General features: G+C 35.6%; 1 protein-coding gene across 5 annotated transcripts; it reads right to left on the reverse strand.

Moving 5' to 3' along the window:
* Nucleotides 1-242: 242 nt before the first annotated feature.
* Nucleotides 243-26,888, reverse strand: HPGD (15-hydroxyprostaglandin dehydrogenase). Of its 5 annotated transcripts, XM_037831035.1 has the most exons (7): nt 26,140-26,872; nt 25,717-25,840; nt 22,505-22,611; nt 14,699-14,795; nt 3,535-3,611; nt 2,328-2,491; nt 243-1,332 (listed from the first exon to the last, which is right to left on the reverse strand). In XM_037831035.1, the coding sequence occupies exons 1-7, from the start codon at nt 26,230-26,232 to the stop codon at nt 1,194-1,196; spliced, it is 801 nt and encodes a 266-aa protein (XP_037686963.1). In that variant the 5' UTR covers nt 26,233-26,872; the 3' UTR covers nt 243-1,193. The 5 variants fall into 5 exon arrangements, with proteins under 5 accessions (XP_037686963.1, XP_037686965.1, XP_037686966.1 ...); XM_037831037.1 differs by lacking the exon at nt 2,328-2,491 and having other exon boundaries at nt 26,140-26,880; XM_037831038.1 differs by lacking the exons at nt 243-1,332; nt 2,328-2,491; nt 3,535-3,611 and adding an exon at nt 9,684-10,918 and having other exon boundaries at nt 26,140-26,881.
* Nucleotides 26,889-27,640: the final 752 nt, after the last annotated feature.

The following is a 27,640-nucleotide window of genomic DNA, read 5'->3' on the forward strand; positions in this document are numbered from 1 at the left end:
TGGTGGTTATTCTTATGCATTATACAGATATCCCTTTTTAGTTTCTAGTGTATTAGAATATCTAGAAGGTAATACCTGAATATGTTGAACTGTAATCCAGTAGACCTGACTCTTGATGATGATTGTATAGCTATATAGCTTTTATTGTGGGATTGTGGGATTGTAAAAACCTTGTGACTGACACTCCCTTTATCCAGTGTATGGGCAGATGAGCAAGAAAATAAAAACAAAAATATATAAATAATGTAGGGGGGTGGGGATAAGGGGTATGGGATGTTTTGAGTGTTCTTTTTAATTTTTAGTTTTTTCTTTATTTTGGAGCAATGAAAATGTTCTAAAATTGATTGTGATGAATGCACCACTATATGATTATACCGTGAGCCACTGATAGTATACTTTGGATGTATTATATGGTGTGTGAATATATCTCAATAAAATTGCATTGAAAAAAGTTTCATTCCTGAGGTTTCGTAAGTCAAAATTTTTAAGTGAGCAGAGAGGAAAGAAGTGTTTTTCCTAGATGAGAGGCTGAGTTGTTAATGAACAGTCTCATCTAGTCACATTCTGTCGTTTTCCCATATATCAGATTTTTTCAATATATCCACACTGAAATTTATTCCTTAACTACTGGCCCCATTATATGCAACATCTTTAAAGAGCAGAGAACTTCAGCTAAAATATGGTATATAAGTAAAAAATTATTGATAAACATTTGCCAATGTAGGTAGTTTTCTTCTTTTAAAGTGTGACCATAGCAACAAAATAAGTTTTTTTTTTTTTAATTATCAGGCTTGATTTAATTAGCAATTCAAGTATCTCTTTTAAAAGGATGTTCTGAAAAACATTAATATTTATAAACAACAGATATAAATAAGATTTCAGAAAGGCAGAATATTCCTTGAATATTCTTTGTTTTAATCATTTAATTTCATATGATTGTAAAAATCACAACCTACCCTTTGTCCACATCATCTTTTTGATAGTTTATAATATTTTTATCCATTTGTTTAACTAATCATTTAGAAAAACATTAACATCTTAACATAAAATGCACGAAGGAAATTTCTCTAGTTCCCATATTTAAGAAAAGCTTCAAGCTATAATATTTCATTTAAAAAGTTATATACAAATGTAAATATGCTCTGAATATGTCATTTGTGATAATTTTCAGATATGGCCAACATATAAAATGTTCACTGAGTTTTTGCCTGAAATGAGCTTGCTTCATAGTCTTGAAAATGAATCCCCTTAGAAGTTGTGATCTTCATAATGGCTCCATTTAAGGTATCATCTTCAATGAGGGTTATTAATCCATTGGCAATTGTCGATGGGCTAAAAAGCAGAAGAAACATTGATATTTTGATACTCAAGAATGAGGCACATTTTTATTTCACTTTATGTTATTTTATAAAGAATCTAGCACCTTTAACATGCAATAGGGAGATGTACAGCATAAAGCTATTGCTTCTTCCAATTTTTATTCAATTAGATTTTAACTCATTTATATGATGACTCCAGTGGCAGATTCCAGGCCTAACCTTCTGTCATTTTGGCAAAGGGTTGATATTCACTATTTACAATGAAAAAATAATTACTTTCATTTGTATTATATCAGTAGCTTTTAGACTCACCAGATAGAATGACTATTAAAGTTGAAATGTGAAGAGTTAAAGCTAACACTTATGGAATGGCTATTACTTACCAGTTGCCATTTTAAGCATCTTACAGGCATCACCTTACTTATGTCTTTGAGACATTTCTGTTTGACTTAGTATTATCCTTATTTCACGTAAGAAAACTGAGACCCCTTAAGGTTGAAGAGTATGTTCCTGGTAGCGGTGGAGTTAGGACTTCATGCCAATGGTCTAATCTTTTTGACTTGACAGTCACGACTGTACTGTGAACCCTCTAACTGCTCTAAATTAGATATTACTCATCAAAGTATGTATTGAAACAATAGTGTTTCTTATGAAAATGTTTGAAGTTATGGGGTCCTATCAAATTTCACAAAGTGTGTATTTGACTATTTCCTGAAAATTAGGCAATAAGGTACAGAGACCTCCATTGCCTCCACAATCAATTAAACATCCTTCTTTTTTTTTTTTTTTCAATCTGATCATGGCTGAAGATGCTAATAAGGCATTGTCTAATTTCAAAGCAAAATTCAGAAATTCAGAAAAATATTTTCTTTGAGAGAGTTAGCCAAACCAAAACTTTGGAGTTTGTATTAATTTCTTAAATTAAAAACTTATTTTTTCACTTTTTACTGCTTATGTATGGGTAAGTACTTTGCTCCGTCATATAAAGGGAGCGATTGCCTTACTTACTCCAAAATTCCATAGAATTTCATCATATTCTTGATATCATCCTTGTATTCTATATATTTCCCCATGTTTTCTTCTTTTTCAATGGATTCGAGGATGGGCGTATTAACAAAGCCTGGGCAAATGGCATTCAGCCTCACGCCACTCTTCATAAGATTAGCAGCCATCTGCCAATTAGAAGCAAAGGTTGCAGGTTTCAGCAGTTTTTAAATATATAATGTATAGCATAGGACAAACTGATAATCATAATTAAAGCTATTTAAAAGACTCTGTTGTGACAAGTGCTAGCCAGATAGATATCCTCCCACAATGACACCAGGGTTGACTGGCAAGCACAAGGGAAGTAAAAGAAAACGTACCTAAAGTGCCAAATAAATTTTTGTAAATCTCAGGAATTATTTTTTAAGTCAATATTACTGGGCATGTCCTGAAAAGACGTATTTACTAAGTTAATCTTATCTACTGAACTGTGCAGGAACTTGAAGCTAAGACGTTGAGGCCCAGAATTAATGTTGCAAGTTTTCCTTCATAGATTGGGGTTGTATAATAGAGAATATTAAGAATACTGCCAGTTTTAGGACATTGATTCTAAAGTCCTCTTAATAAACTGCAACACAACTATAACATTCCAAACTGCCATTTACCAGTTATTATAAAAAAGCAAGCATTCTCATTTCAGGCTGCTGTTGCATGTGGTAGAATTGGTCTACAATATTTTTCTAAGCTCTGGGCATCCTTTCACCTTAGGTCTCCAAGGAGACATTGTCCCTGGCAACTCTGTAAAGTAAATGCCTGGCCCCACCCTCCCTCCAGTCCCTGCGCCCTATCTCATTTTCTTCCAATCCCCAAAGACGAATAATGTCTGGAGCATATTGTATATTCTCTTTAAGGAAGCCTGAAATTAATAATTTTTCAATTTGGTGGGAACTTTGAAAATAAAGAGTATCTCCCTATTGTTTATCTATAGGATATTTTTCATTAACATATCTGTGTTTAGAGCCCGCTTCATTTTAAAAGGACCAATTCCTTATTTGGCCCTTTATGTGATCTGAAAGCTGTATTTCAGATAAAGATTTAAGTGCAGTATTATTTTTCTAACTTTTATCCAGATGTTTTGAATTCTGAATTTATTCCCTTCTACTTTATAGAACCCATGTATCACATATGCACAGAAAGAGAAAAAGAGATACTGTGGTTGTTACATCCTTACCGCTGCTGAGCGTGTGAATCCGACTATGCCATGCTTTGAGGCGCAGTACACAGGCTGCTGTGCAACAGGCATGAGCCCTGGAACAAACAAATAAAAAACATAAACAATTTGGCTTAAAAATAAGCAGAATATGCCCAATAAGGAATATTTAAGTGAGTAATTGCATCTGTTCCCATTTAAGATTAATCTGGAAAATACACTAAAATAATCACCAGACAACTTTGTAAAAAAATTCCTTAGTACAGTTTATTCCTCCCCTGACCTCCATGATAGTATCCAGAACCTACGGCAGGTAAGTCATATTTAAGGATTCAGCCAAGAATGTTATGTAAGTTTTTCTTGACTTTCCATCAAGAGAAGTCAATGATCTCTCAAATACAAGGAGAATGATCCTTAAATCAAATAGACCACTACTAATTTTCAGTTTTAAGTCTGCATTTTAAAAAGTATTTATTCTAATTTTTTTAAGGCTTCAAAATCTCTGAAGGACATTTAATAGCTTAAGAGAGACTTGGAGATTATTATTTTTCTTTGCTGTAAGGCAACATCCAGTCTGCAGTCATCAGTCTGTGTCGAATGCTGCCTCGAAGGATTTAAGAAAATTAAAAGTTAACTGTTTGACTTTGATCCATAGAAAATGTTTAGATTTGCTTGCCCTATGACTTAAAAAAAAGAAAACCAGAACTAAAAATTTATGGTCCTATTTTATTTCCTTTAATTATGCAGTCAACAATTCAATTTTAGAATCAGTATAATTTTCCACATATACACAATAGTAAGTGCTCAAGAATCTGATTATATTCATGGATCTGCAGAAAAAGTAGTATAATATTTTCTCCCCTACCATTCGGCTCAGCCCCAATATTTCAAAAAGAAACAAAACAAGAAAAATAAGAAAAACCTATCTTACTGTGGTAACTAATGCTAACAAACTTATGTCTCATAATTGCCAATTCCCTATCTAATCAACACTCAAACTCTTAACCTGAGTCATTTGTGCCAGTTTTTCTAACTAATGCTTTGATACTCATGTTAGCAGCTCTTTGTAAATTTGTGATTTCTCTGAGTCAAGAAACAGTGATCCCTGATTACTAGAATGTTAGTATCAGATGTCATGCTAATAATACTAAATTATTCTGAGACGTGCTCACCCCCACCCGAGTTAAGTATTTCCAGAATACCACCAATCAGTCCAGTGCATTGTGCCAAAGTTCAGCAGTAAATGCAGATCTTAGCCACTTCCTGGGTGCCTGCCAGGTCTCCATTTATAAACTTTGTTTGCTCAAGAGCAGTTTAAATCCCTGAGGATGGTAGATCACACACAGTGCTTCCACCCAGTGATCTCAAAGTACTGTAACATGTTGGTTCTCTTTTTGTTTTGTTTTAGGTCAGGTAAAATGTGTAAGTTAATTAAGTTCGTCAGTGTTAGTCAACAAGAATTTATGATGTCTCCACAGGGTACATAGATGTTTTAGGAGCACGAGACTAAAGGAATAAGTAGCTGTCACCAGGTGTTGCTGCTACTAGGTTCTTGTAAGTTAGACCCTGCTTTACCCACCCCTTAAATTTTTATGAGATGAAGGCAGGCATTGTAGGATGGTGTTCACCTAGGGCAGGAAATGCAGAGCAAACCTTAACCAGAGGTAAGCTAGTTGACACAGTCACAAAAAAACACAAGGGCACTGCTCATAAATATTGTCAAAGATGAATTTGGAATGAATTCCTGTTACATATGCTGAGGTGCTGAACTCCTGAACCCAACCTAACTCAAAGTATAGTAGACATGAAATAAATCAACTTCTGTTTTGTTCCCTCTGTTAAGTAGCAAGCACAAAATAAATTTCTTTAAAGACAGACTTGTTAAGTGCAATCACAATGTGAAAAAAATTTGTTTACATTTTTAAAATGGCACTTGGTTTTATGAATCTTCTTGTAACATGCTAATGACATTTTCACTGCTATCTTGTAAAATGTTTACCCTTGCATTGTTTTTAGTTTCTAAAATTAGATGAAAGGCAGAAGAAATCAATTTCATACATCCAGAGATGAAGCTGCTTTTTTTTTTTTATTTTTTTTTTTACGGCTTGTTTGAGGAATAATTGACATACAATAAACTGTGCATATTTAAAGTGTACATTTGATAAGTTCTGACACCTGCAGGACTACAATCAAGAGAATGCATATAGCCATAATAGAAGCATACAATATGCACTCTTCTTTGTCTGACTTTTTTCATTCAGGGTAAATATTTTGAGATCCACCCACATTATGGTATGTATCAGTAGCTCATAATTTTTTTTTTCTCAATAGTATTGTGTTGTATGGATATACCATCAATTGCATACCCATTCAGCTCTTGATAGACATTTGCGTTGTTTCCAGTTTTGGGTTATTACAATTAAAGATAATTCTATTTCTCAATTATTTTATTTAGGCAAGTGGTAGTTAATTTAGTTAAACAGAGCTTTCCTTTACTTCCTTAGTATATGTAGATTTCATGTATATGTTGTTTCTTATGTTTTAAACAGGTAGGGTGGGTTAGTTATCTGCAGTGTTTTTTCCTCCAACTTGCCAATTCACTCTCAAAGTAGAAATTTACTACCTATATCTCAGTTTACCTCTTTGAAAGTGGAGGCTGCCTACTAAAGGCCCACACTGACAGCTCTACCATGAGACAACACACACCCCTAGAATAAATACTATACTCTGTTGTGGAGACTGTCAAATAAAGATGTATAATTATTTTTTGTTTGTATTTTTGTTAAAATTTAAAATTTTTATTTGAGAATTTAAGACAATTTATGAGATGAAATAGTTTGTCACAACCTTCTCAAAAGAGAACTTTCTTGTACCATTTCAGGAATGTCCTGATATCTGCAGGTGGAGATGTCCAGTGCCACTTCACATCCTTTCTCCTTCCCTTCTCCCCACAGAGCCTGTCATCCCATGTTTATTTCTCATCTCCCACCAAATAACGACTGGGCCGTTCATTATTTTTCCTATAGAGTTTCCTGTTTAAAGTTCAGCCCTAAACTCCCTCTAAACATCTCCCTGCCCCTCCCAGCACTGATGCCCTGTGTGCTCACTCCACGTAACTTCACATCTCTGGCTCTAAACTCCACAAGGATGACCTCTAGAGTCAGGCCTGCTGGAATGAAGGATCTTAGTCTTACAGATCACAGCATGTGTGTGTGTTTATGTCTCCAGTTGGTTGGTAAGGGGAGGGTGGGCTATCATGATCTGCAGTGCTTTTTCCCTAACTTGCTAAATGACTCTCAGTGTAGAAATTTACCATCTGTACCTGTTTCTTTTGAAAGTGGAAGATAAATGGAGGATGAAAAACTTTTCTGTTCCCAGTTTTTGTTTGTTTGTTTGTTTGTTTTGACATAATGACTTCAGTTGGGGGTGGACATTTTTCCAGAAATCCAATGTTTCCTATTGGATCTCAAGATCCATTTTTTTCCCTTGCAAATACAGAATTACTGCTATTGTGATTTTAGCTTCAGTATTTGTTAACCAGACTTCTGTTATTTACCTTAGATCCACAGCACCAAAATATAATGTTTCTATGTGCTCCAAATAAAAACTTGCTCTGAGGCAGGTAATCTAGGTCTGTACATAGAGTTGTGCAGGCATGCATGGCAGACTCTGTGGACAATTCACGTGTTTTTTCATGTGAATTGTGTCTCCCAAAGTTCTTGCATTCAAAACCTGTGCCACTATGTCTGGCAGTCCTTTCTGGTAGAGGAAAATGACCTATCAAAAGAGACTGTGAAGGAGGGACTCGTGGAGGTAGGAGGAACAGCTACCTGCTAGGAGTTGAGTCAGAAATTAAAGATGAAAGTATTTTAAGAGGTCTAGAGTGGTCACTGGTAACAAGTGCAGAGTCAAATGAGGATCCCTCTTATTGAGATATGAACATGTCTCAATATTGCCCATCTAAAAAAAAAACCTCTCTTGGCTCCACATCTTTGTCCAGCTACCACCCCACTTCTCTTTACCACAAAAAGTATTCAAGAGTCATTACATTCATCATCTCTTTCCTCACCTCCCATTTGTTCCGCAACTCGCTGTAATCAGGCTGTCATCTGACCACACCAAACAGATTTTATCGAGGTTACAGATGATCCATCTCTTCGTAAGGTTAAATCTCTTGTCTTCATCTTGCTTGATATCTACTTCAGCAGTAATTATGCATCTTTGGAACAAACACTTCCTTCTTTAAGCTAATTTCCTTCTACCTCATGTTTACTGGTAGCTACTTCTCCAAGTCCTTCGCTGGCTCCTCCTCCTCAACCATCCCCATAAATACATGGGAAAACTCCAGAGCTCTGTTTCTGGCTTTCTCTGCTTTCCTGCCCACACTCTTTCTCTAAGTGATCTTATCTACTCCTGTGGGTGAAAATTTATCTTCCCCTCTCTCTATCCCCCTCTCCCTCCCTCCTTCCTCTCTCCCTCTCTCACACACACAAGCGTGCATCCACAGATGATTCCAAAATTTAAATTCCAGCCAGGACCTCTCCCACTGTCTTGAGCTCCAGAAAGGAAGCATTAGGTTACTTATTGTCATATTTATCATTAGTGTTTGTTTTCCCTTAAAATTTAGTGTGTGCTAGCTAATTCAAAAGGATTTATAGGAGTGAATTCATTTCAGAAATAGATATTTAATACCAATTAAGTGCCAAGTATAATGAGAACGTGTTTTAAATATACTCAATTGAAACGTCTAAAATCAATTAGAGAACAATTTATCAAAATGTTATTTCTTATAATATTTCACCATTTAAAAATTTCTGTTTTTGATTAATTAGAATAAATTAGAGTAAGCAGGAGCTGGAACATGGGTGGGGAAAGGAGACTTAATGCTTAGATTGTACAGTTTCTATTGGGGTGATGGAAAAGTTTTGGTAATAGATGGTGGTGACGGTAGCACAACATTGTGAATGTAATTAACAGCACTGAATTATATATTTGAATGTGGCTAAAAGGGGGAAATTTTAGGATATATATATGCTACAAGAATAAATTAAAAAAAATAGGACTGTACAATACAGTGAACTCTAGTGTAAACATGGACTACAGTTAATGGTACAATTATAATAATATTCTTTCATCAATTGTAACAAATGTGCCTCACTAATGCAAGGTGTTATAATTGGGGGGTGGTATATATGGGAACTCTGCCTTTTCTGCATGATTTTTCTTTAAACTTACAACTTCTTTAATTAAAAAAAATCCCTTTAATATAATTTGTTGATAAGGATTTTAGGATAGTGGTTTGGACCTTGGATTCTAGGCTGACTGATCTCAACTCCTGAATCTAGAATCTACCAAGAATGAGCTATGTTAGCTTCAAAGAAGTAACAGCTGTGAAGTTAGGTTAGTAACAGTAGCTATCTGCTACTGTGAGTCTTAAAGGAGCTAATGTATGCAAAACGCTTTTAGAACAGTGCCTGGCACAGTTTAAGCACTACTATTTGCTGTTATTTTTATATAAATAGAAATTAAAGTTAAACATTTTTCCTTAAGATGAACCATCTCAAAGTATTGCTTCATTAGCTTATTTATTTGTTCTTTCAAATTTTATGTTTTTATGAAAATGTGACTTTTACAGTAAAATGCCACAAATCTGGTACAGTGTCCTAACTTAGTTTGTTTTTTGAACTTTGGTAAACTGGGACTGTTGCTAATCCTAATTCAAAAGGATTTACAGAAGCACATTTATTTAAGAACTACCTAATTAGTACCGATTAAGAGCAAAGAATAATAAAGTAATATTTAAAATATACTCAATTGAATTGTGTAAAACCAATGGAAGGAGCCATGGTGCAGGGTGGAATTTCACTGGTTGAACAGACAGATCATTTCATATGAACTTCATGGGAGTTTTACCAATGTGGTACTTGCACAACCAGCTGCTAGAAAGAATCTTGGTTTTCACAATATTTGCAAATTAATTTTCATAAATATGGGGATATTGTTTTGTTTCAATGTTAAGGATGTAAGATTTACCAGTAAACTTTTTTTTCCATATTAGACAAGCCAGTGGCATAAAAAGTAAATACTAAGGCCAAGAAAACTGTTTTACAGAAATAGTAAAAACAAGAACACCACCACCGCAAAAGAATTTCCACAATGAGAGAGCAGTCTCTATTTTGAAGAAATACCATTTTGTTTAATATAATAAGTGATCTTTTATTCATGCTTAAAAATGGATACCTAATATTTAAAAAATTAAGAACAGTATTTTTCAATAATTATTCAAGTCCCAACATTGTGCAAGTTTACTTTCTAAAACATAAAATGGCTCTCTCCAAAACACACCAAGTCTAACTAATAGTAGGTTTATGTCTGTCATAACTGTAAATTTGGAAAAAAATATCAGTAGCGGGAGAAATTCTACCCACAAAACAAAGAAATGTTTTCTACAACCAGACAGATAATAATACCAAATAACCATTGACTGATGAGATAATTATAAAACAGTATTTAAAATACCCCAAATCACATATGCACTTCTAGAAAAAATAAGAAAGCCATTTACAAAAATAAAATTTAATCTCCACTTCCACATTTGTTCCTCTATCCTTAACATACTTTCTGACCAAATTTACAAAAGCCAACTTTAACATCTACATCTCATAAAAGGTAAAAAGCCCAAAATGATGATGTGCAAACTGTGAAACTTGCTCAAACTGGGAAATTGTACCAGATTCTCAAACATACTTGCTTTGAAATGGATATAAATTATGTGACATGGACCATATAGAAGTGCTAAAAATACTCAACTTCGGAAAATAAATTGGACTATTGGTACTGATCCTTGCATGCTACCCTTGAGCTCAGCAGCTCTGGTAAAAAGCAGGCAGCTGAAGCTTTCATATTTCCTTTAAAACCAAAGAACAGACTATCTAATCATCTTTCTGATTTCAACCATCACTTCTCTAATATGTGGAAATCAGGAAAATTAGTGACAATTTATCTATGTTCATGACCAAAGTAACTTCCTCATCATGTGGTTTTCCCCATAATGGAACACCTTATCTGATGCGGCTTTTCCTCTCTTCTCATCTTTGCCATTAGTAAGTCACAGTTTACACTGTGACATGACATACAATTGACATATGAGTCCATAAAGCCACTCCATTTTCTGTAATCAAAATCTTCCCAGAATGAGAAATCTAATACCACTGTCCAGTGATTGTTAATTCTCAAAAAGCTTCTCTTAGTGTTTCACCAACATCCTTTTCCTGTGACAAGAACTACTTTTCCTTTTCCACACTTTGAAGCAACTCATAATGTAAGAAGCACGCTTGACTATTATAGGATGTCTTGGGGGCACAGCTGCTTTAAACCACACTTCATTCTTTGTTCTTTTCTGTTGCTTAAAAAAAAAGTGGTTAAGAATGGATGTAGCAAAATGAGCACACGCTTGTGTATCATGTTTAAGAGTCCAAAGTTCAGATAGATGAGTCCATGTGGTTAACCATGACCAGAACAACTCCTGGGGCTCCAGACTAGAGCACACCCTTCCCTCAAAGCGCTGAGGAATCATTCTCCACTTTAGCTCCTCCTCTGTTTGTTATACTTATTAATTGCATTTGATACTCTCTTTACGTCAGTCGTCATTACTCATTAACTTCTCTGCCCAAACGAGTGTGTCAACTTAAGGTTTTCTTAGGACAGTAAAAGACTCCACTGAGTCTATGTAAGAGATTGTGTGGCCAGACCCTGGTTGAATTGAGTTATCACCCACAGCTGTTGCTTTAATCACGTGAACAGTAGGGGGGAAAAAGGAAAAGTCTGTGAGGAAGGAAGATTTGGAAAACACAAACCATTAGGATGCAACCATTAGAAATACTTTGAAATTGGTAACTTCTCAGACTTTTTTTGGTCCTTTGATCTCTACCTACATGCTATGACTTCAAGGGCATAAAATTGTTGACATCATTTCTGAGGAAAGGGCAAAAACTGAGGGGGTCCTCTTTTATCTTTTTGCATTAACACAATAGCCTGAATTTTGCAAACTAATCTCACAGGAAGAACAGAGTCTCTTGGTGAGTGGCTAAAAGTCAAGGCAATACTTTTTAATACTGTTTGTGAGACAAAGGCATGTTAGTGACCAGTCATGGGTGGGAGGCAAGTTAGCAGGGGCTGTCCAGGTTGGTCAGTGGAAACAAGGAAAGACTGTAAGTGCAGTTAGGAATTAAAATGGGAGGGTGCTGAGGGTAACCTTCCAAACTGGACAGTGAACCAAATCAAGCAGAATGGGCAATGATAAACTTAAGCCACTTAACCATTTTAAACAGGGTTGCCCCGTGTGTTGGGATGGATATCATAGGGAGAAGCAGCTTGGAATGCTATGATATTCATAAAATTTAGACAATAATAGTGACGGAAAGTTCATTTTAAATGGAAACAGTCTCATCATTGAATTTATATCCACTGGCTGTTTTATCTGGATGCCTAGAGAATGACCCACACAATGTTCCAAATTTTAGACCTGAGGTAAGTTAGCATAGAATTAATACCCAGCAGCCGGTAGTGTGATAAAGCTCTTAGCTAAGCAAGCAAAGCAGACATTAACTTGTAAGCCTTAAATGCTTTTCTCAATGGCATGTTTTGACTTGTGATGCTAGTAAGCTCCCCAGATATTTTCAGGACTTCATTATGTGTCAAATGGGGCAAGAGCTGAAGATTTTGCTGAAGATTTAGTAATTGTAGACTTGAGATTGAAGCACAAGGCCTGAATAGACTAACAAATTTCACTGGTTCATAGAAGGTCACAGGATTTCAGTTTCTTTGACTTCCCAGCTAGGTTGAGATAGATATGGATAAAGAGATAAATTAACTGACAAACTCATAGACACAAAAGATAGATAATGGGGTGGTGGTTAACACTATCTTGGATCACGCTGCTTTTGTTTGAGTTCCAGTCCTGCTATTACTTGCTGTGTAAACTTGGGGAAGATACTTATGCTCCCTGGTCTATCTGCAAAATGGAAATTATAGAATCAATTTCACAGCGGTGTTGTGAGGATTAAATGAGATAATGCATGCACAGTGTTTAAAACAGTATCAGATAAATAGTAAGTGCTCAATAAATGTAAATTGCTGCTACTTATTTAAATATTTTTAATTGGATAAACAGCAGCAGTACATTCTTGCTCTTTGGGGCAAGTGAGAATTTTTCTTAAGGTAGAGAACTTTCCCAGGGAGTCCTAAATTGATTGAGCCCTGAGATCTTCCAGCCTCCCCAAGAATGAAACCTGAGTGACATAAGGGCAAGGAGCTTCCTGTACAGCGTTCATTGTTCTCCAAACTTTGCTAGCCCTCTTCCCTTTATAGCAAGAATCCATGGAACTATCTCTTGATCACTAACCTAGGATACTTGCATTTACACTTTTAATAAAATCTTTGGTATTTCTTGCCAATTCCCCAATAATCTATATATATATTTCTTTTGACTGTTCTCAAAAAGTTATAGATGTAGCTTTGCCTGTTTACCTTTAGCACTTGATCCCCCTGGTCCCCAAAACTAAAGTCTGGCTCTCTCTGGAGTCACATTTCTCTTTCAAATATTGCCATGGTCTTACCTTTTAATATATCTTTAAAATTGAAATGTTATCATTTATGAGTAGATGTCAGAGAATATTAAGGAAAAGAACCAGATTGCCCTGAAAATTGATAGAATTAGGTCTGATAGAATTAGCTTTAGGGTTATCATTTTGCTTTTAAGCAACCAGAGATGTTAGTCCATTTTTGAAAATTTCTAGAGAAGGAGATTTCTAAATCCCTATTAGTAGCAGGTTTACAGAGTGGTTTAAGGACCATCTGATAGTGATTCCCCAGAGAAATGAGAAAATCTTAGAGGCAAACAATGGTTAAAGTCACAGGTGCTTCTAAGCCTGACTCCCATAAGAGTACTGGGGCTGGGAGGTAGAGGATGGAGTGATGGTTGGGAACTACTCTGAAATGGGAACTATTTGAAGCCAACCAGATAATTTAAGGAAGATTCACTATTTTTGGACAGAAATAGTTTAGACTTGCTGTCAATATTAATCAGACTTCTTAAATTTCATCATTTCATTTAACTATTCAAGAATTATTAAGATTTTCTTCTAGAATTTTTTTTTTGCACTAGTATGCTGGTATTTACTCAACTTTTATTTTGCACTAAATCTTCTAGAATTTTAAAAATAAAGTTACTTGGGTAAGTTGCTCCAAAAATTCCTGCCTAAAGTTTGTAACTGCTATTAAGTAACACAATATCAGCTGATATTAAATTATACATAGTTTTAGACTGCATATTGTGGCACAGATGACCAGCTCTCTACTGAAATCCATTTGTTCCTTAGGTACCAGCCACCCTATATTACCCAGACTAGTTGGTAGATAGTTGAGCCTTGAGACCAAGTTCTATAATGGAACGTGAGTGAAGTGACATTTGCCATTGCTGGGCTGGGGGTTTAAAAGAACGGGCATGCCCCTCCCTGCTCTTTTTCTTTTTCTGTTAGAGGGAAAAGAATCCATCAATGCCACAGTGATTGGAAGCTCCACGGTGAAGGCGACAGAGCTTTTGCCAGCCTGGTTTTCCAAATGACTGCATTTAAGAGAGGTGCCCATAAGAATCTTGCCCTGGGCTGATAAATGAGTGAGGAATTTAGTTTATACTATATTTACTATATTGCATTTTTGGGTCTATTTTTTTATAGCAGTTTATCATGTACTGACTAACATGTATGCCATATTAAAAAATTTCATGTCTTTCTTATTAAAATCACATGGGTGTAGAGATACATTAGCTTTGTTTCAGTACTTTTTACTTTGTCAAAACTGCTTACACATGTTTATTGCTCAGGAGTCTTACAACAACCTTTATGAAAAACAGTGACTCTGTAAATATATATATAAATATATATATTCTTTAATAGTACTACAGTGCAATAACATAAAAAGCCACAATTTAAAATAACTGAAATAAACATAGAGTTAAAATTTGTTATATTATGCCACAGAAAATTCCTGAGAACCATTAAAAATAAAATCAATTACAATTTCAATTTCAAACACAAAGGGACAATAAATATACTATGAAGATTTATTTTTGTGGTCCAAACTGTTGATACGAGATTGATAATATGAACATTGTAACTGTCCTTACCTGCTAAAGATGACATATTGATAATGATGCCACCTTCACCTCCATTTTGCTTACTCATATAATCCAAGCCAAGATAGGTTCCACTGATAACAGAAACCTAATCCAGAGGCATAAATGGGAAAACAACACAGTCATTATCCTTTATCATCTATGCACACATCAAAGTTTTCACTACTAATCCAGACACCTAGGGAGATTTCTGCAAATATTATCAGTGCCTAGGTTTTGAAAATTGGTCTTCTTTTACTTGTCTTTCTTTTTTTTTTTTAAGCTAGTCACTGTTCCTGGATTCTGTTTGCCTAACACTTGTGGAGCCTATGATAACACTGCAAAACTTCACTAGTGTTGCTGGATATGAGATTTTATGCTAATGGTTGTACTTCAACATTTACTTTAACTTGGTTCTCAGCATCTTCAAAGGGTCTTTATCTTTTCTAGATATTGGATACAGAATTTATTTACCCTTCTCTTAGGATATAGTTCTCTTAATGCTTAATTCTCTTGGATCTTGGAATACATAATTGGGAATACCTTTGATTTCCTTCATAGTTTTTATTTCCCTCTTTTTTTACTGTATTTTGCTTTTGTATCTACCTCTGCTTCCTGTAAAACAGAGGAAGGTGATCTCTCCATTTAGTGTAGACACTGATTAGTTTAATTCGGTCATAAAAATCCCATTCTCCTTGCCAGTGATTGGATTAGGAACAGGCATGAAACCGTGTTTCCTGGCCAGATACCTGAAGGGAGTTGGTGGAGGGGAGTGGGGCAGTTTGAGGGAGGGAGAGTGCAGCTAAGAGAAGTTTATTTGCTCTTGAGAAAACCAGAAAGAGATGTTACATTATCCACTTTACATTGCTGTCTAGAGGTGTGAAAGTTGGACCTACCAGTCATTTTACTAGCATCCTGAAGATGAAACCATCATGAAGGATGGCAGGTAGGAGAGAGGAAAAGAAACTAAGTCCTGATGATGTCACTGAGCTGCAGATTTAGCAATCCTAAACTCTGTTTTATGTGAGATCACATAACTGTTTAATCCAGTTTGAGTGGGGATTTCTGTTATTTGCACAAATGATCTTCAGTAACGTCTATCTTTCATTTAATTCTATTCACTGCTTGCACTACCCTTTTCATAGCTTAATCTGCTTTGCTAATTATCTCCATGTGTAGGAACTTTTCCTGTTTTTATCCTGGCATTTAAGAATTCATCACTACGAATTCTTGTTAGCTGAAACTTATATTTGAAACCTTATTTTATCCTTTAGAGTTAAGAATTCCTCTCCTTTTGAGCTCAGACGTTAAGTGAAAATTTCTTTTTGACATCCTAATTCGTACTATTTTCAATGCTTTACAATACTATAGAGAAAAATGACACAATAGATAATGATTCTGAAACTGTGGGCATATATTGGTATTTACCTTCTTTTTAAGATTTTAAAAAGTCCTTTTTGAGTTTTCTTGACATGCATTCAAGATGCTTCTTCTACCTAATAGTAGTTCTAGAACAAGAAAGTAAATTAAAGATCTATTCACTTGAGCCATGTGTCAGTTTGATATTAAGTAGGCTTAGGGAGAATGAGTAAAATCTCTACATAATCCCTTTCGAAAAAGGAAAAACAAAGCATTAATTGTTTATATAAGATGAAAAAAATGTAGATGGCTGAAATTACTGAAGTCAGTTAGATTCTGTTAGTTTCTGCCCAAGTCTCCAGCATGTCTGAACAGAATTTCTATTTAGGTGTATTGGCGCTATGCTTTTATTCTCAGGTATTTACAGCTTTGCTGACAATCTGCTTTTGAGTTTTCAACATCTACAAAATGCAGCCAGATAGAAAATTAAGGAATCTTTAAGCTTTATTTTTAATTTAAAAAAAAACAAACAGGATATATTTGCAGGTCTTTGGCTGAGGAGTGCAAGGAATTATTTTTCTCACCCATGATTTGGTAAACTGAGTATCTCTTCAAACAAAAGTATTCTTAGGATGAACCTATAAGATAAGGTCTTGGATGTGCATATATGATATTTTTCACCCCTTTACTCTAACAATCTTATCCTTATGATTGCATATATGATATTTTGAATGTGCATATATGATATTTTTCACCCCTTTACTCTAACAATCTTATCCTTATCCCAGATCATTTATTAAAGGAATTGTCAGACAACCATAGAATTAAATGTCTCCTGTTAAGATACTAAATATTTTTTGTCCTTTATAAAAGTTTGTATGGGTCATTGTATCAAGCATTCAGGTAAAAAAGAAAATATAAATTACAGACATATTCTGGCCATAAACACAAAATAGCTAGAACCCATAATTTTATATTAGCCCATTTTGTGAAGGTAGTTACAATTTTGTAGTTAGAAAAGAAAATCCTATGTCTAATTTCACATAGAGAATACATTTAAATTCAATTATTGACAAAATGACAATAAATTCTTAATCAATATTTTTGGTCATGAAGAGAAAACTTTTCATGTAGTATTAAAATTGAAATTGTGTTGAAAAGGAAACATTTGACAACACTGTTTCTCCCTGTTTTCTCGGTTCTTCATTAGAGCTAGCATAGAACGGGGAAAGCCACCTCACATAGAAATGAGATACTAGGAATGAAAAAAATGTTGGTTTTGATACTTTGGAATGTAAAAGGAAATTACTGAGTTAGTACTGTATAGTAGCACTGTGCTGGGTGCTTCACATAAATTATAATTCATTTAAGCTTACCAGTCCTTAGAGGAAAGGAGACTACTTCTCCTTTCACTAACTGTGAAATCCAAGATCAGAGAAATTAAATAACAGTTTATAAATTGTAGATTTAGGATTCAAATCTAGTTTTGACTAATGTCAACTGCATACCCTTTCCCATGTGAATCTTTAGTAAACAAGTGTATTTTTGAAAAAAAAACACCAGCATTAGCTATCTGCTTTTTAAAATTTTTATATGATTATACTAGCACAGAGGGATTGAATACATGTTTAGTTGTATGTTCAAATTAGATTATAAATCCACCTGAGTGGGAATGAATTATTTTGGTTTAGTAAATCTTCAACAAGTTAAAGTAAAAGAAGTACACTACAGGATAGCATTATCAAAGTTAAGTCTGCCTCAGCCCAACTGCCAGAGGGGCCTTTGCTAGTTTTGCAAAGACTCATTCATTCCTGAACATTCCTTGTGAGCTCTTAGTAGCTACAAATATGGGTGCTGCTGTTAGCTTCAGACTAAGAAGGAACCACAGAATGGCCTAAGGGGAAATAAAAGATTGGGAAGAGGTTTTGTGTGTTCCTTGTGTGGGATGAGTGGGACGATCAGCTGAGCAAAGAATGAGGAAGGGGTAAGTTTGGTGGGGAGTAAAAGTGGAGAGACAGATGACACTGTTTGGCAACACTGATGTATTAGGAAACTTTCCAGACAAGGTACTAAAACCCAGAGATGAATACCCAGGTATGCAAAATACCATGTTATGCCAGTTTATGTTTCCATCAAATACTATTTGAACATCTACTCTAAGGAGACAAAACAACAGTTTTCTGCCTTGAAGAACTTATTGTAAACTAGCACAAATTACACATGTATAAAAATAACTCTAACAAAATTTTTAAAATGGTGAGCTCTATGAGAATGATATAGATATGCTTTTTAAGATTTCAGAACAGGGAGAGATAGTGTGGTCCTTTATCTAGGTGATTATCCTCTAACATGGACGGTAACAGAAAAACATGCAAAAGAGCACTCATATAATTGTATAAGACAGGAGGAGGCAAATTACATCCAGAGCAGAGTCTAAAAATAAATGACTGTGAAAACCACACACAAATACTTGCATTATAGTAAAAGAGATAATCAAGTTGGAAGGATATTGCAGAGGGTGTAGGTAGGAGGGGAAGTGAGAGGTTCTCCAGTTATATCTGAGTAACAAAGGCTATTTCTTGTTCTTTCTATGTCCCTGGAGTTAAGCTAAGGAGTGGCCTATGTCAGCAGAGTCCAAAGAAATATAAAAGCAGGCTAAACTTCAATGGGAAGGAATCAGTAGAGTTGGTTGCAGCCAAAGGGTCACAGTAAAATTCCCCTGGTCTTCCAGAATTTCCTATTTACAGATGATGTGGGTGCTTTCCATCTTGAAGCAGGTGTTTATTCACATAAACTATATTAAAGTAAACATTCCCTTTCAGCAGGATGAAGCGAGATAATTCAAATCCTACTACCTTTGTGATAATCACCTCACTTTTTTCCTTTTCATGTTTCTTTCTATTGATTCTAATTGTTCCACATTGTGTATCTCAGAGCAAAGACATGATCAGTTGTCTATTATGAATGCATTGAATATAAGAACTTTATATGCTAGTGTCCTTTATGAAATTCTTTACAGACACTAATGAAGAAGCTATTAAAACAGCATTAGTGATGCCAGAGGTAGAAAGCTGCTGTGCAATTTGTGATTTTTTACTAGGATAGCTTGGTTCAAAAAATTTCTCATCACTTTATGTGGTTTTGGAGAGAGTCATATGCTTATAAAAACCTATTCTAAAAATGTCCTACGTTCCCAGTTCATGTCCCCAAAAAGTCAAAAGTTTTTGTTTTATCAGGAAACCAAAGGATGTAATTAAGTATGGTTCTTAAATATGTCAGGGACAACCAGCAAAGATTAAATATAAAATGTGCAGTTTTATTTCCAACAGAAAAAATTTAAGTGGACATGGACAAAAACAAAAAGAAAACCTGGCAAAAATATAAAATATGTGCTAAGGTGGAAGAATAAGTCCTATTGGAAGAGTAAAAATAAATATAAATGGCTTAAATTCACAAATCAAGACAGATGTTCTCAAATGTGATTAAAATAATAAGATCATACAATATACGGTCAATGAGAGATGCATTTAACACAAAAAGTCTCATTTTCAAAGTAAGGAAATAGAAAAAGATATACCTAGGCAAATATGAGCCAAAAGAAAATGATGGGAAAGTGATTTTATATTTGAAAATAGAGAATGGATCAAAATTATCATAAGCAGCAAAAGAGAGGTATAACCATTATTTTAAAGAAACCAAAGCTCAAGAAATTATGATCAATGATCATCAAAGGTTTATAATATGTAGAGTCCGAATTGAGAAAGGTAGGAAAATTAACAATTGTCATTAGATATATGAACACATTCTATTCAGAAACTGATGAATTAAGGAGATAAAAATAAGCAAAGATATAATAACCAAACCAAATAGGAACATTATAAGAAAAGAAAAGTGGTTAAAATGGGAAATTTTATGTTGTAGGTATGTTAGCACAATTAAAAATCTATCATAGAACTGTAAAATGCAGAGTGAACACTAATATAAACTATGACTTTAGTTAGTGATATAAATATAATAATATTGGTTCATCAATTATAAAAAACATACCCCACTAATGCAAAATATTAATACTAGGGAAAACTGAGTGTGTGTGTGTGGGGGTGGCATATGGAAAATCTGTACTTTTTGCTTGATCTTTCTGTAAACTATAGCCGCTTTAAAAAAGAAAGAAAGAAAATATAAACTAACGTCAGTTATAAGCCCAGATACAAATATATAAAATTAGATATTATTTAATAAATTCAATGGGGTAATGAACATTATTTTACCATAATAAAGTAAGATTTATCCAAGATATGAAAGTATGATTTGTAGTCAGAAAATATTCCATTTTATTTCACTGTTATTATCCTAACAGTAAAGAAAATCATAGAATTGTCTCATCTCAGGAAAAGTAGGTGTCATGTTCAATACCTATTTTAATAATATATTTTATAAAATTAGGGGAGGGGACTTTTACTTAGATAAAGTCTATATATCAAAACCTGATGACAAACATAATAATTATTTAAGAAACTATGACATATTCCCTTTAAGTCTGGGCACAGGAACAGGTGGTTTATAATCACCAAAACTGTCCAGGAAATTCTGGCTTCCTCAGTGAGACAAGGAAAGGAAATTAGAGCCCAAGAGATTTGAAGAAAAGAAAAGCAAAAATTTGTCATTATTTGCAGGTGATATGATCATGTAGAGGAAAAAATCCAAGAAAATCAACAGGGTGATATATTAGAATTCACCAGATCAACCTAAAACTCAAGGTCAATCTCTATCCCATCAACATCCAATCAGATATTGTAATGGAAAGGATGAAATTATTTGTAGCAGAAGAAAAACTATGAAGTGTCTAGGAATTATCCTCACAATGAATGCACAAGATTTATGGAGAAAAAAATTAAACTTGATTGAAGGATATTTAAAGAGGGCCAGACAATATTTATAGTTTTACCCTGTTTACATATGGAATGACAACACGGTCCTAATGTTAAGTGTCTCCAAACAATATGGATTAGAATATTTATAAACTTATATATATACATTTATATATTAGCATATTTATACACATTAGTAAATTATATATTTTGGATATGAATCCCAGAAAAAGTTTGAGGGAAACTTGACAAATAGATTTTAAGATTATTTTGAAATATAATAATCCAGGACAACTTGAGACAAATTTTAAACAGAACCTCACTTTGTTCTTGATTAAGGGATTTTAGGTATCTGTCAAGGTTGGGGAGCAATTCTGTACCCTTATCAAAGTGGGATTTAGGGATTCAGCTCTTTTGTGGCTTACTGTACTTCTCATAACCCTGCCAAGTTATTATTATAGATAAGCAATTTACTAACGGGAATTTAAATTCAAGTCAAACATTTATTGACCAAGCACTATGTTCAAGATATTGGGGTGATTACTGAGAGAGGAACAAAAGAGTTTATAATCTCCTAGGAGGATATCAAGTGGGAGGCCACTCCCCAAATGTTAATAACACACAGTGGCTATATTGTACTTTATACCTGCCTGCTTTGCATAGCCAATAAGAATGACCTTACCAAGGGCTGGGTGACCCCGATGCACAACCCAGCTCTAGAATTTTGCTAAACCCCAAAGTCTTATGTTAAGTGTGTTTATAAAATGTGATTACCAAACAAACTTGTGATACAATGGATAAAATCAGTATTATGTGTCTTAGATAAAGAATTGTATTTCTTAATTCTACCTTTTTATAACACACTAGCTGAATAATCGTCAAACAATGAGAGAACTGCAGGATAAACTTCTTAATAATTACAAGTTCAATCGTCACTTTAACTTTGTTTTCTGTTATATTCTTGACATTTAATTAAGATTTACTTTTTTACAAATTAACTTAAGCCGGGGATTGGCAAACTTTTTCTGTAAAGGGCCGTGTAGTAAATATTTGAAGCACTGAAGGCCGTAGGTCTGTCCAATTCTGCTTTTGTAGAAGGAAAACAGCCATAGACAGTGCACAAATGAATGACTGTGGCTGTGCTCAAATAAAACTTCATTTATAGACACTGAAATTTGAATCTCATATATTCATATGTTTACTATTGTTCTTTTTTGACATTTTTCTAACCATTTAAAAAAATGTAAAAACTATTTTTAGCTTGCAGGTCATGATAAAAACAGGTGGCAGGACAATTTGCCCTGTGGGCCACAGCTTGCCAATCCCTGATTTAGCAAGGAACTACGTGCATTTTTTTCCTTATTTCCCTGTAATATTTTAAGACATCCATTTTAATAATGAAAAGTCTCAAATGTCCCCCTATTTGTAAAAGGAAATGCTTTTTTTCCCTAGCTTTTTGTAACGTCCCTATTTCTATTTGGAGCTATTATAGTGATTGTTTTGGTTCTATGAATATAAGAACCTTTTATTTCTTTGTAAACATTACTTTAGTAAATAATTTTAGGAAATAAACATGACTAAGATAGCTTACCAAATTAATTTGCAGAGTTTTTTCCCAGTTTTTCTCATTATTCACTCCAGCATTATTTACCAAAATGTCCAATCTTCCAAAGTGGTCTACAACTTCTCTAAAAGTATCTAATTAAAAAAAAAAAAAGGACATTATAGATACTTCCTTACTTTCCATATATACATATAAATCATATCCCCTGCCACAAAATGAATTTTTACTTATCTTTCCCTCATAATGAAATTTAGATTCATAGGCTGTGAATTAATATTTTGCTTCTCCCAGCAGCCTCAATTCATATTGCCTGGAAGTTTGTTAGAAATCCAGAATTTCGGGCCACCACACACCTACTGAATCAGAATCTTAACAAGATCCCTAGGTGATCTGTCTCACATTAAATTTCTATGAACAGAAACTTAATGGACTAAATTTTAGAGAACTGAGCATCCTAAGCTAAGAGCTCTTTGAAGTCAGTTTGGACAGCCAGCATCTTTCTGTTCCTAAGAAGTTATTGGACCTCTGTGGCTTAGACTATGACAAACATCCTTTTTAATTAGCCATATTATGCTCAGAAAGTGCTACAGTAACACAAGTCTTCTTGTGTACTCAGATCCATTATGATCACTCTGGGATTTTTAATATCCTACTTTTCATACAGTTGATTTTATTTGACTACTGTAACTTTGAGGTTTACTATTTCATTCTTTTCTCTTTCTTACCATTATTCCTAGTTTCTATAAAACTTAGTTCAACCAGGGTAAAGTTTGCAAAAATTTTGAAGCTTGAAAACCAATATCAATTTTCAATAATTTACCTCGTTATTACAATATCCAATAACTTACCTAGTCCTTGCAAACCTTCCGTAGCTAATCCAATCTATGCTTTACCGTCTTAGTATCAAGAAACTCAGTATTTCTCTAAACAGCTTTTTGTATCGCTCTATTGAGTTAAAAAACTGTTTCCCTGGATCTTCTTCCATTGGTTCTATCTCTATTACTTGGGACCATAGATGACCATTTTGGTTGTTCATCCACATGACACAAATGTGCTTCCAGATCTCCAGGCCAACATATGAGTTACTTTAAAAAAGTAGCTTAATACAAACTTTATTTTGATCAAAACAAAATCAAAGTATTATTAAAAACTACAAGACATATTTGGAAGGGCATGGATTAATCAGTTCCCAAATGGATGACAATGCAGATTAATTGCAAAAACATTGCCAAGACTTTCTAATATGCCCCCTTTATATTCACTCTACTGGAATGGAAAACAATACAACAATAAAAATAAAAACTGATCTACTTTTTCATGGAATTTTTAAACTACACCTTATGATTTCATAATTGATTTCTCCAGTAGAGGAGGAAAAGGTCCTCCAGTAGAAAATAATTTATGAAGTACCAAATTATTTTTCTTTCTTTCCATTCAAAGTATATTCCTCTCTTCAAAGCTCTACTTCAATGGCTCCTTTGTATAGGAAATGAGGTTTTTAAATATGTCTGCCCAATTGCTTCTCCTTTAATTTCCTTTCCTCATTCTGGTTTCCACTGCATCCCCCTTATCAATGTAAAATTTCTGACATACCACTGAGTCTTGGATTCAAGTGACCTACACTTATCCCTCACTCTGACATTTATATGCTGTGGTATTCTGAATAAATTACCCAACCTCTCTGCATTGTGATTTGCTCAACTGTAAAATGAGTTGTGTCTAGATAATCTCCAAGAACATTTTCACCTCTGTATTTTTATGATTGCAATGAAGCTGCTCCTGGCCACATGTCTGAACAGTTAAAAAAAAGTCATAGACAGCATTAAATCCTGAAATTGGAAGGGTCAATGCTATGTTTTCTTTAGATGCAAAATAATCCTTATGTCCAGACAACATGTGGATTTCTCATAACCAACATGCCTTCCCTTGCCAGTTATTATGTTTCTGAGTTTCTTCCTCCACAATCACTTATCCTTAAGGAATGTGTGTACGGTCAAGATACTAATTTTAAATACTGGGAAGTAAAACAATTAAGGTTAAATGTCATGTGAAACTACATAAATGGCTTTCAGATTATCTATACTGTTTCCTGTTCCATCAGCATGGATGTTGAGATTTGACACGACTATCCTTGATCTAAAATATCATGTGCAATCCACAAAATGTAATCCTCTAGCAAAATATGTTCCACTAGTATTGAGTTTACAGGTCTGTCCTACTTATGTTTGTAATTCATGTTATGGATTACATGGATTTCATTTTAATTACATTAAGATATTATCATTTCCTTTAAAAAATTTTCCCTTAAGTGTAGGGGAACACTTTCTTGAACACACCAGCCCATTTTCACTTTTTACAGAACATCCAAAATCTTAAACGAAATTCACACCTCAGTGTCTCCAAGCACTGGAGTGAATTTTATAGAAGTTTTGTGACCCTTCGATGAAGAATGCACCTAATAATTCTCTCAGTCTATTTGAATAATACTTTGTGAAATACACATATTTATTTTCCTATTTTTCCCCCTTTAATGCATTTTTATGCAAATCTATTGGGCTTCTGCATGACCAAATCCATTTACTGTCCAAACCAATATTGCTCCTGCTCTTTCAGAAGTAGATTGGTCTATTTTAAGTGAGTAGAGGGAAACAGGAAAGCATTGAGGAAAGGCTGATAGAGGCTTTTCTTCTGCAATTCTAATGCTGCAGTACAGTTATGATTTATTTTCAAGTACCATCTCACAGGGGAAAAACCAGAGAGAACATCTGTTTAAAAGCATCTAGCATGTCTATGATGATCCTTGAACTTGTATACTAATATGTTTTAAAAGAAAAACACGGCTACATTACATTGTCAACACTGGACTCTATGTCTTCCAGCTTTCTGGGAGAAGTTGTTTGCCACGGCATGCTATAACCTTCCAAGTTTAGTCTGCAATTTCAATCATTTAATAATTACTGTAGCAGCACTGTCTTTGAATACACAGAGGAATTTTGATTACATCATGTGCTGCCAAATAACTAAAATAAAAGAATTTCTCAAGCAGTCTTGGTTTTCCTTAAGTTTTATGGCTATTGGGGTGTCGGTAGAAAACCTGACAGTCCAAGCTATCTTCTGGAGCTTAAAGGTAGCTGCTCTCCGGAGGTAGCTGAGCTGCCCACACTGAGGCCCCGGCTGCCTTCAGGTTGTTGCTTGTTCTGGGCGTGTTCGGCGTTGATGCGTTGATTCCCCTGTCTTACCTCTCAGTTTTTCCTGGTCAGCCACATCACACTGGATGAACAGAGTTTTCTGAGGTTCAAACTGTTCATCGAGGGCGGCTTTACACTTTACACCTGCTTCAAGATTCCAATCCACCAGCGCTACCTACAGACAAGAGGAGAGGAATCGAGGTCCTGCGCAGATCGCGAGACAGACGGGCAAACAATAAATAAAAACAAACAATGAATAAAAACAAGACGCGCCGCTTTGGGACCTGAAATTCGGAAATTAAAGTTCAGGTTCTCTCCCAGTCGCTTTCGGGGTCTGCTGAAGAGGCTCAGCCCCAGCCGCTTCTGGAACTGGCAAGGTGGGAACTTCGGGCGCAGCCTCCCTATCTCCCCAGCAGCCCCTCGGCGAGCCCCAGCATTGGCAGACAAGTTTCCGCGGCCCGGGGCCGCGCTTACCTTGGCGCCCTTGTGCAGCAGCTCCTCTGCAAAGGCTCTGCCTATGCCTTGCGCCGCGCCGGTCACCAGCGCCACTTTGCCGTTCACATGCATGGTGCCGCCGCGGCTCGGGCGGTGGGCGAGCTCCGCGCCTCCGCGCCGCTGCCGCTTTTATGACCCTGCGCGCGCGCGTGGAACCGGGTCTGGCGCTCTCCTGCGAGTGGGCGGGGATGAAACTGTCAAGTTAGCGCCCGGGAACCCACAACGACAACCGTGTCACCTGCCCCTGACAGCTCCGGGGCACTGGGCTTCGCGATCTTTGCCTCTCCCGTCTCGGATCCGAGCCGGGGTCGGAGCCTTCTCGCCGCCTCTGACTGCGTGGTTGGCAGTGAGCTGACAGAGGAAAAGCAGAAAGGAGGTTATCCTAAAAAGATTTCCCTCAGCGCCTTAAAGACCACCCCCATAAAAGGAGGGCAGAGGAGAGGCTTGGGAGCTGGATTCTTCCTCCGCCGCTCCCCAGCCCCCCCCCCCCATATCAAAAGCAAAACTGGAACAAAGAGGCAGAAATTTGGGAAATGTTGCTATTTTATCTCAGTTTAAATTTTTGTGTGAAATTCCATATCAGGGCCATGGGAGGGGATGGCAGGAGTGAGGGGAGGAGGGCAGAGGTAATTGACACCATTGTTCTTTTCTAGTTGTGTTTTCTACCAACTTGAACTTGTACAGATATTGGACATGAGAAAGTGAGCTGTACTCTGACTGGGGAAACCCCGAATCGTATCATTTCAAACCCGGGACTTGAAGACTTTTGTAGCTACTCATGTTTCAGATCAGTATCAATCGTGTTTCCTCTTGAGAGTGCCCTGCAAGAACAGTCCATGTCCACTTTCAGGAGACTTCCAGAGTCGCTGTTAGCTACAGAGCTGTTGGTTCAATTAATGATTATTCCTTGAACCATACCAGCTTTGGAGGCTAAGCACTGAACAGAGGTCACTGCCCTCCAGGAACTTGAGAATTAACTGTCCAGAGATGCACCAACCAAGGCTATTCCATTTGCCTAGTCTCCTGTTCTCACATCTTCGCCAGGCAAGCTTCAGTTTTGATTCTGTAAACTTAATACCGGGTTGGCATTTGATGCTTGGGGAAATGGGGCTTGTGCAAAAGGCTTAGACTAATGGCAGAATCCTTTGTGTATTTTTGCCTGTTCACAGAAGGAGATCCTGGGGAATGAGACAGGCTCAGCAGAGAAGGAGGGTTTTGAAGGGATATGTAAAATATAAATTAGTAGTAAGCCACTGGAGCAGAAATGTCTTCACGATTGATTTTAAATTGGGCCTTGAAAGAATGATGAGGAATTAAGGCTGGGAGATATTTATATTCTATCATATATATGATTGTAAGGTGAGGAGTAAGTAAGTTCAGGGATCATATTGAAAGAGAGCAACGGATAACAAAAACTACAGCATCTCTGGCGGCATGCATGGGGCAGAGAAGAAAAGAGGGAACTGCTAGAACAGCATGG

The sequence above is a fragment of the Choloepus didactylus genome, chromosome 3 (genome assembly GCF_015220235.1).
Source record: "Choloepus didactylus isolate mChoDid1 chromosome 3, mChoDid1.pri, whole genome shotgun sequence".
NCBI lineage: Eukaryota > Metazoa > Chordata > Mammalia > Pilosa > Megalonychidae > Choloepus > Choloepus didactylus.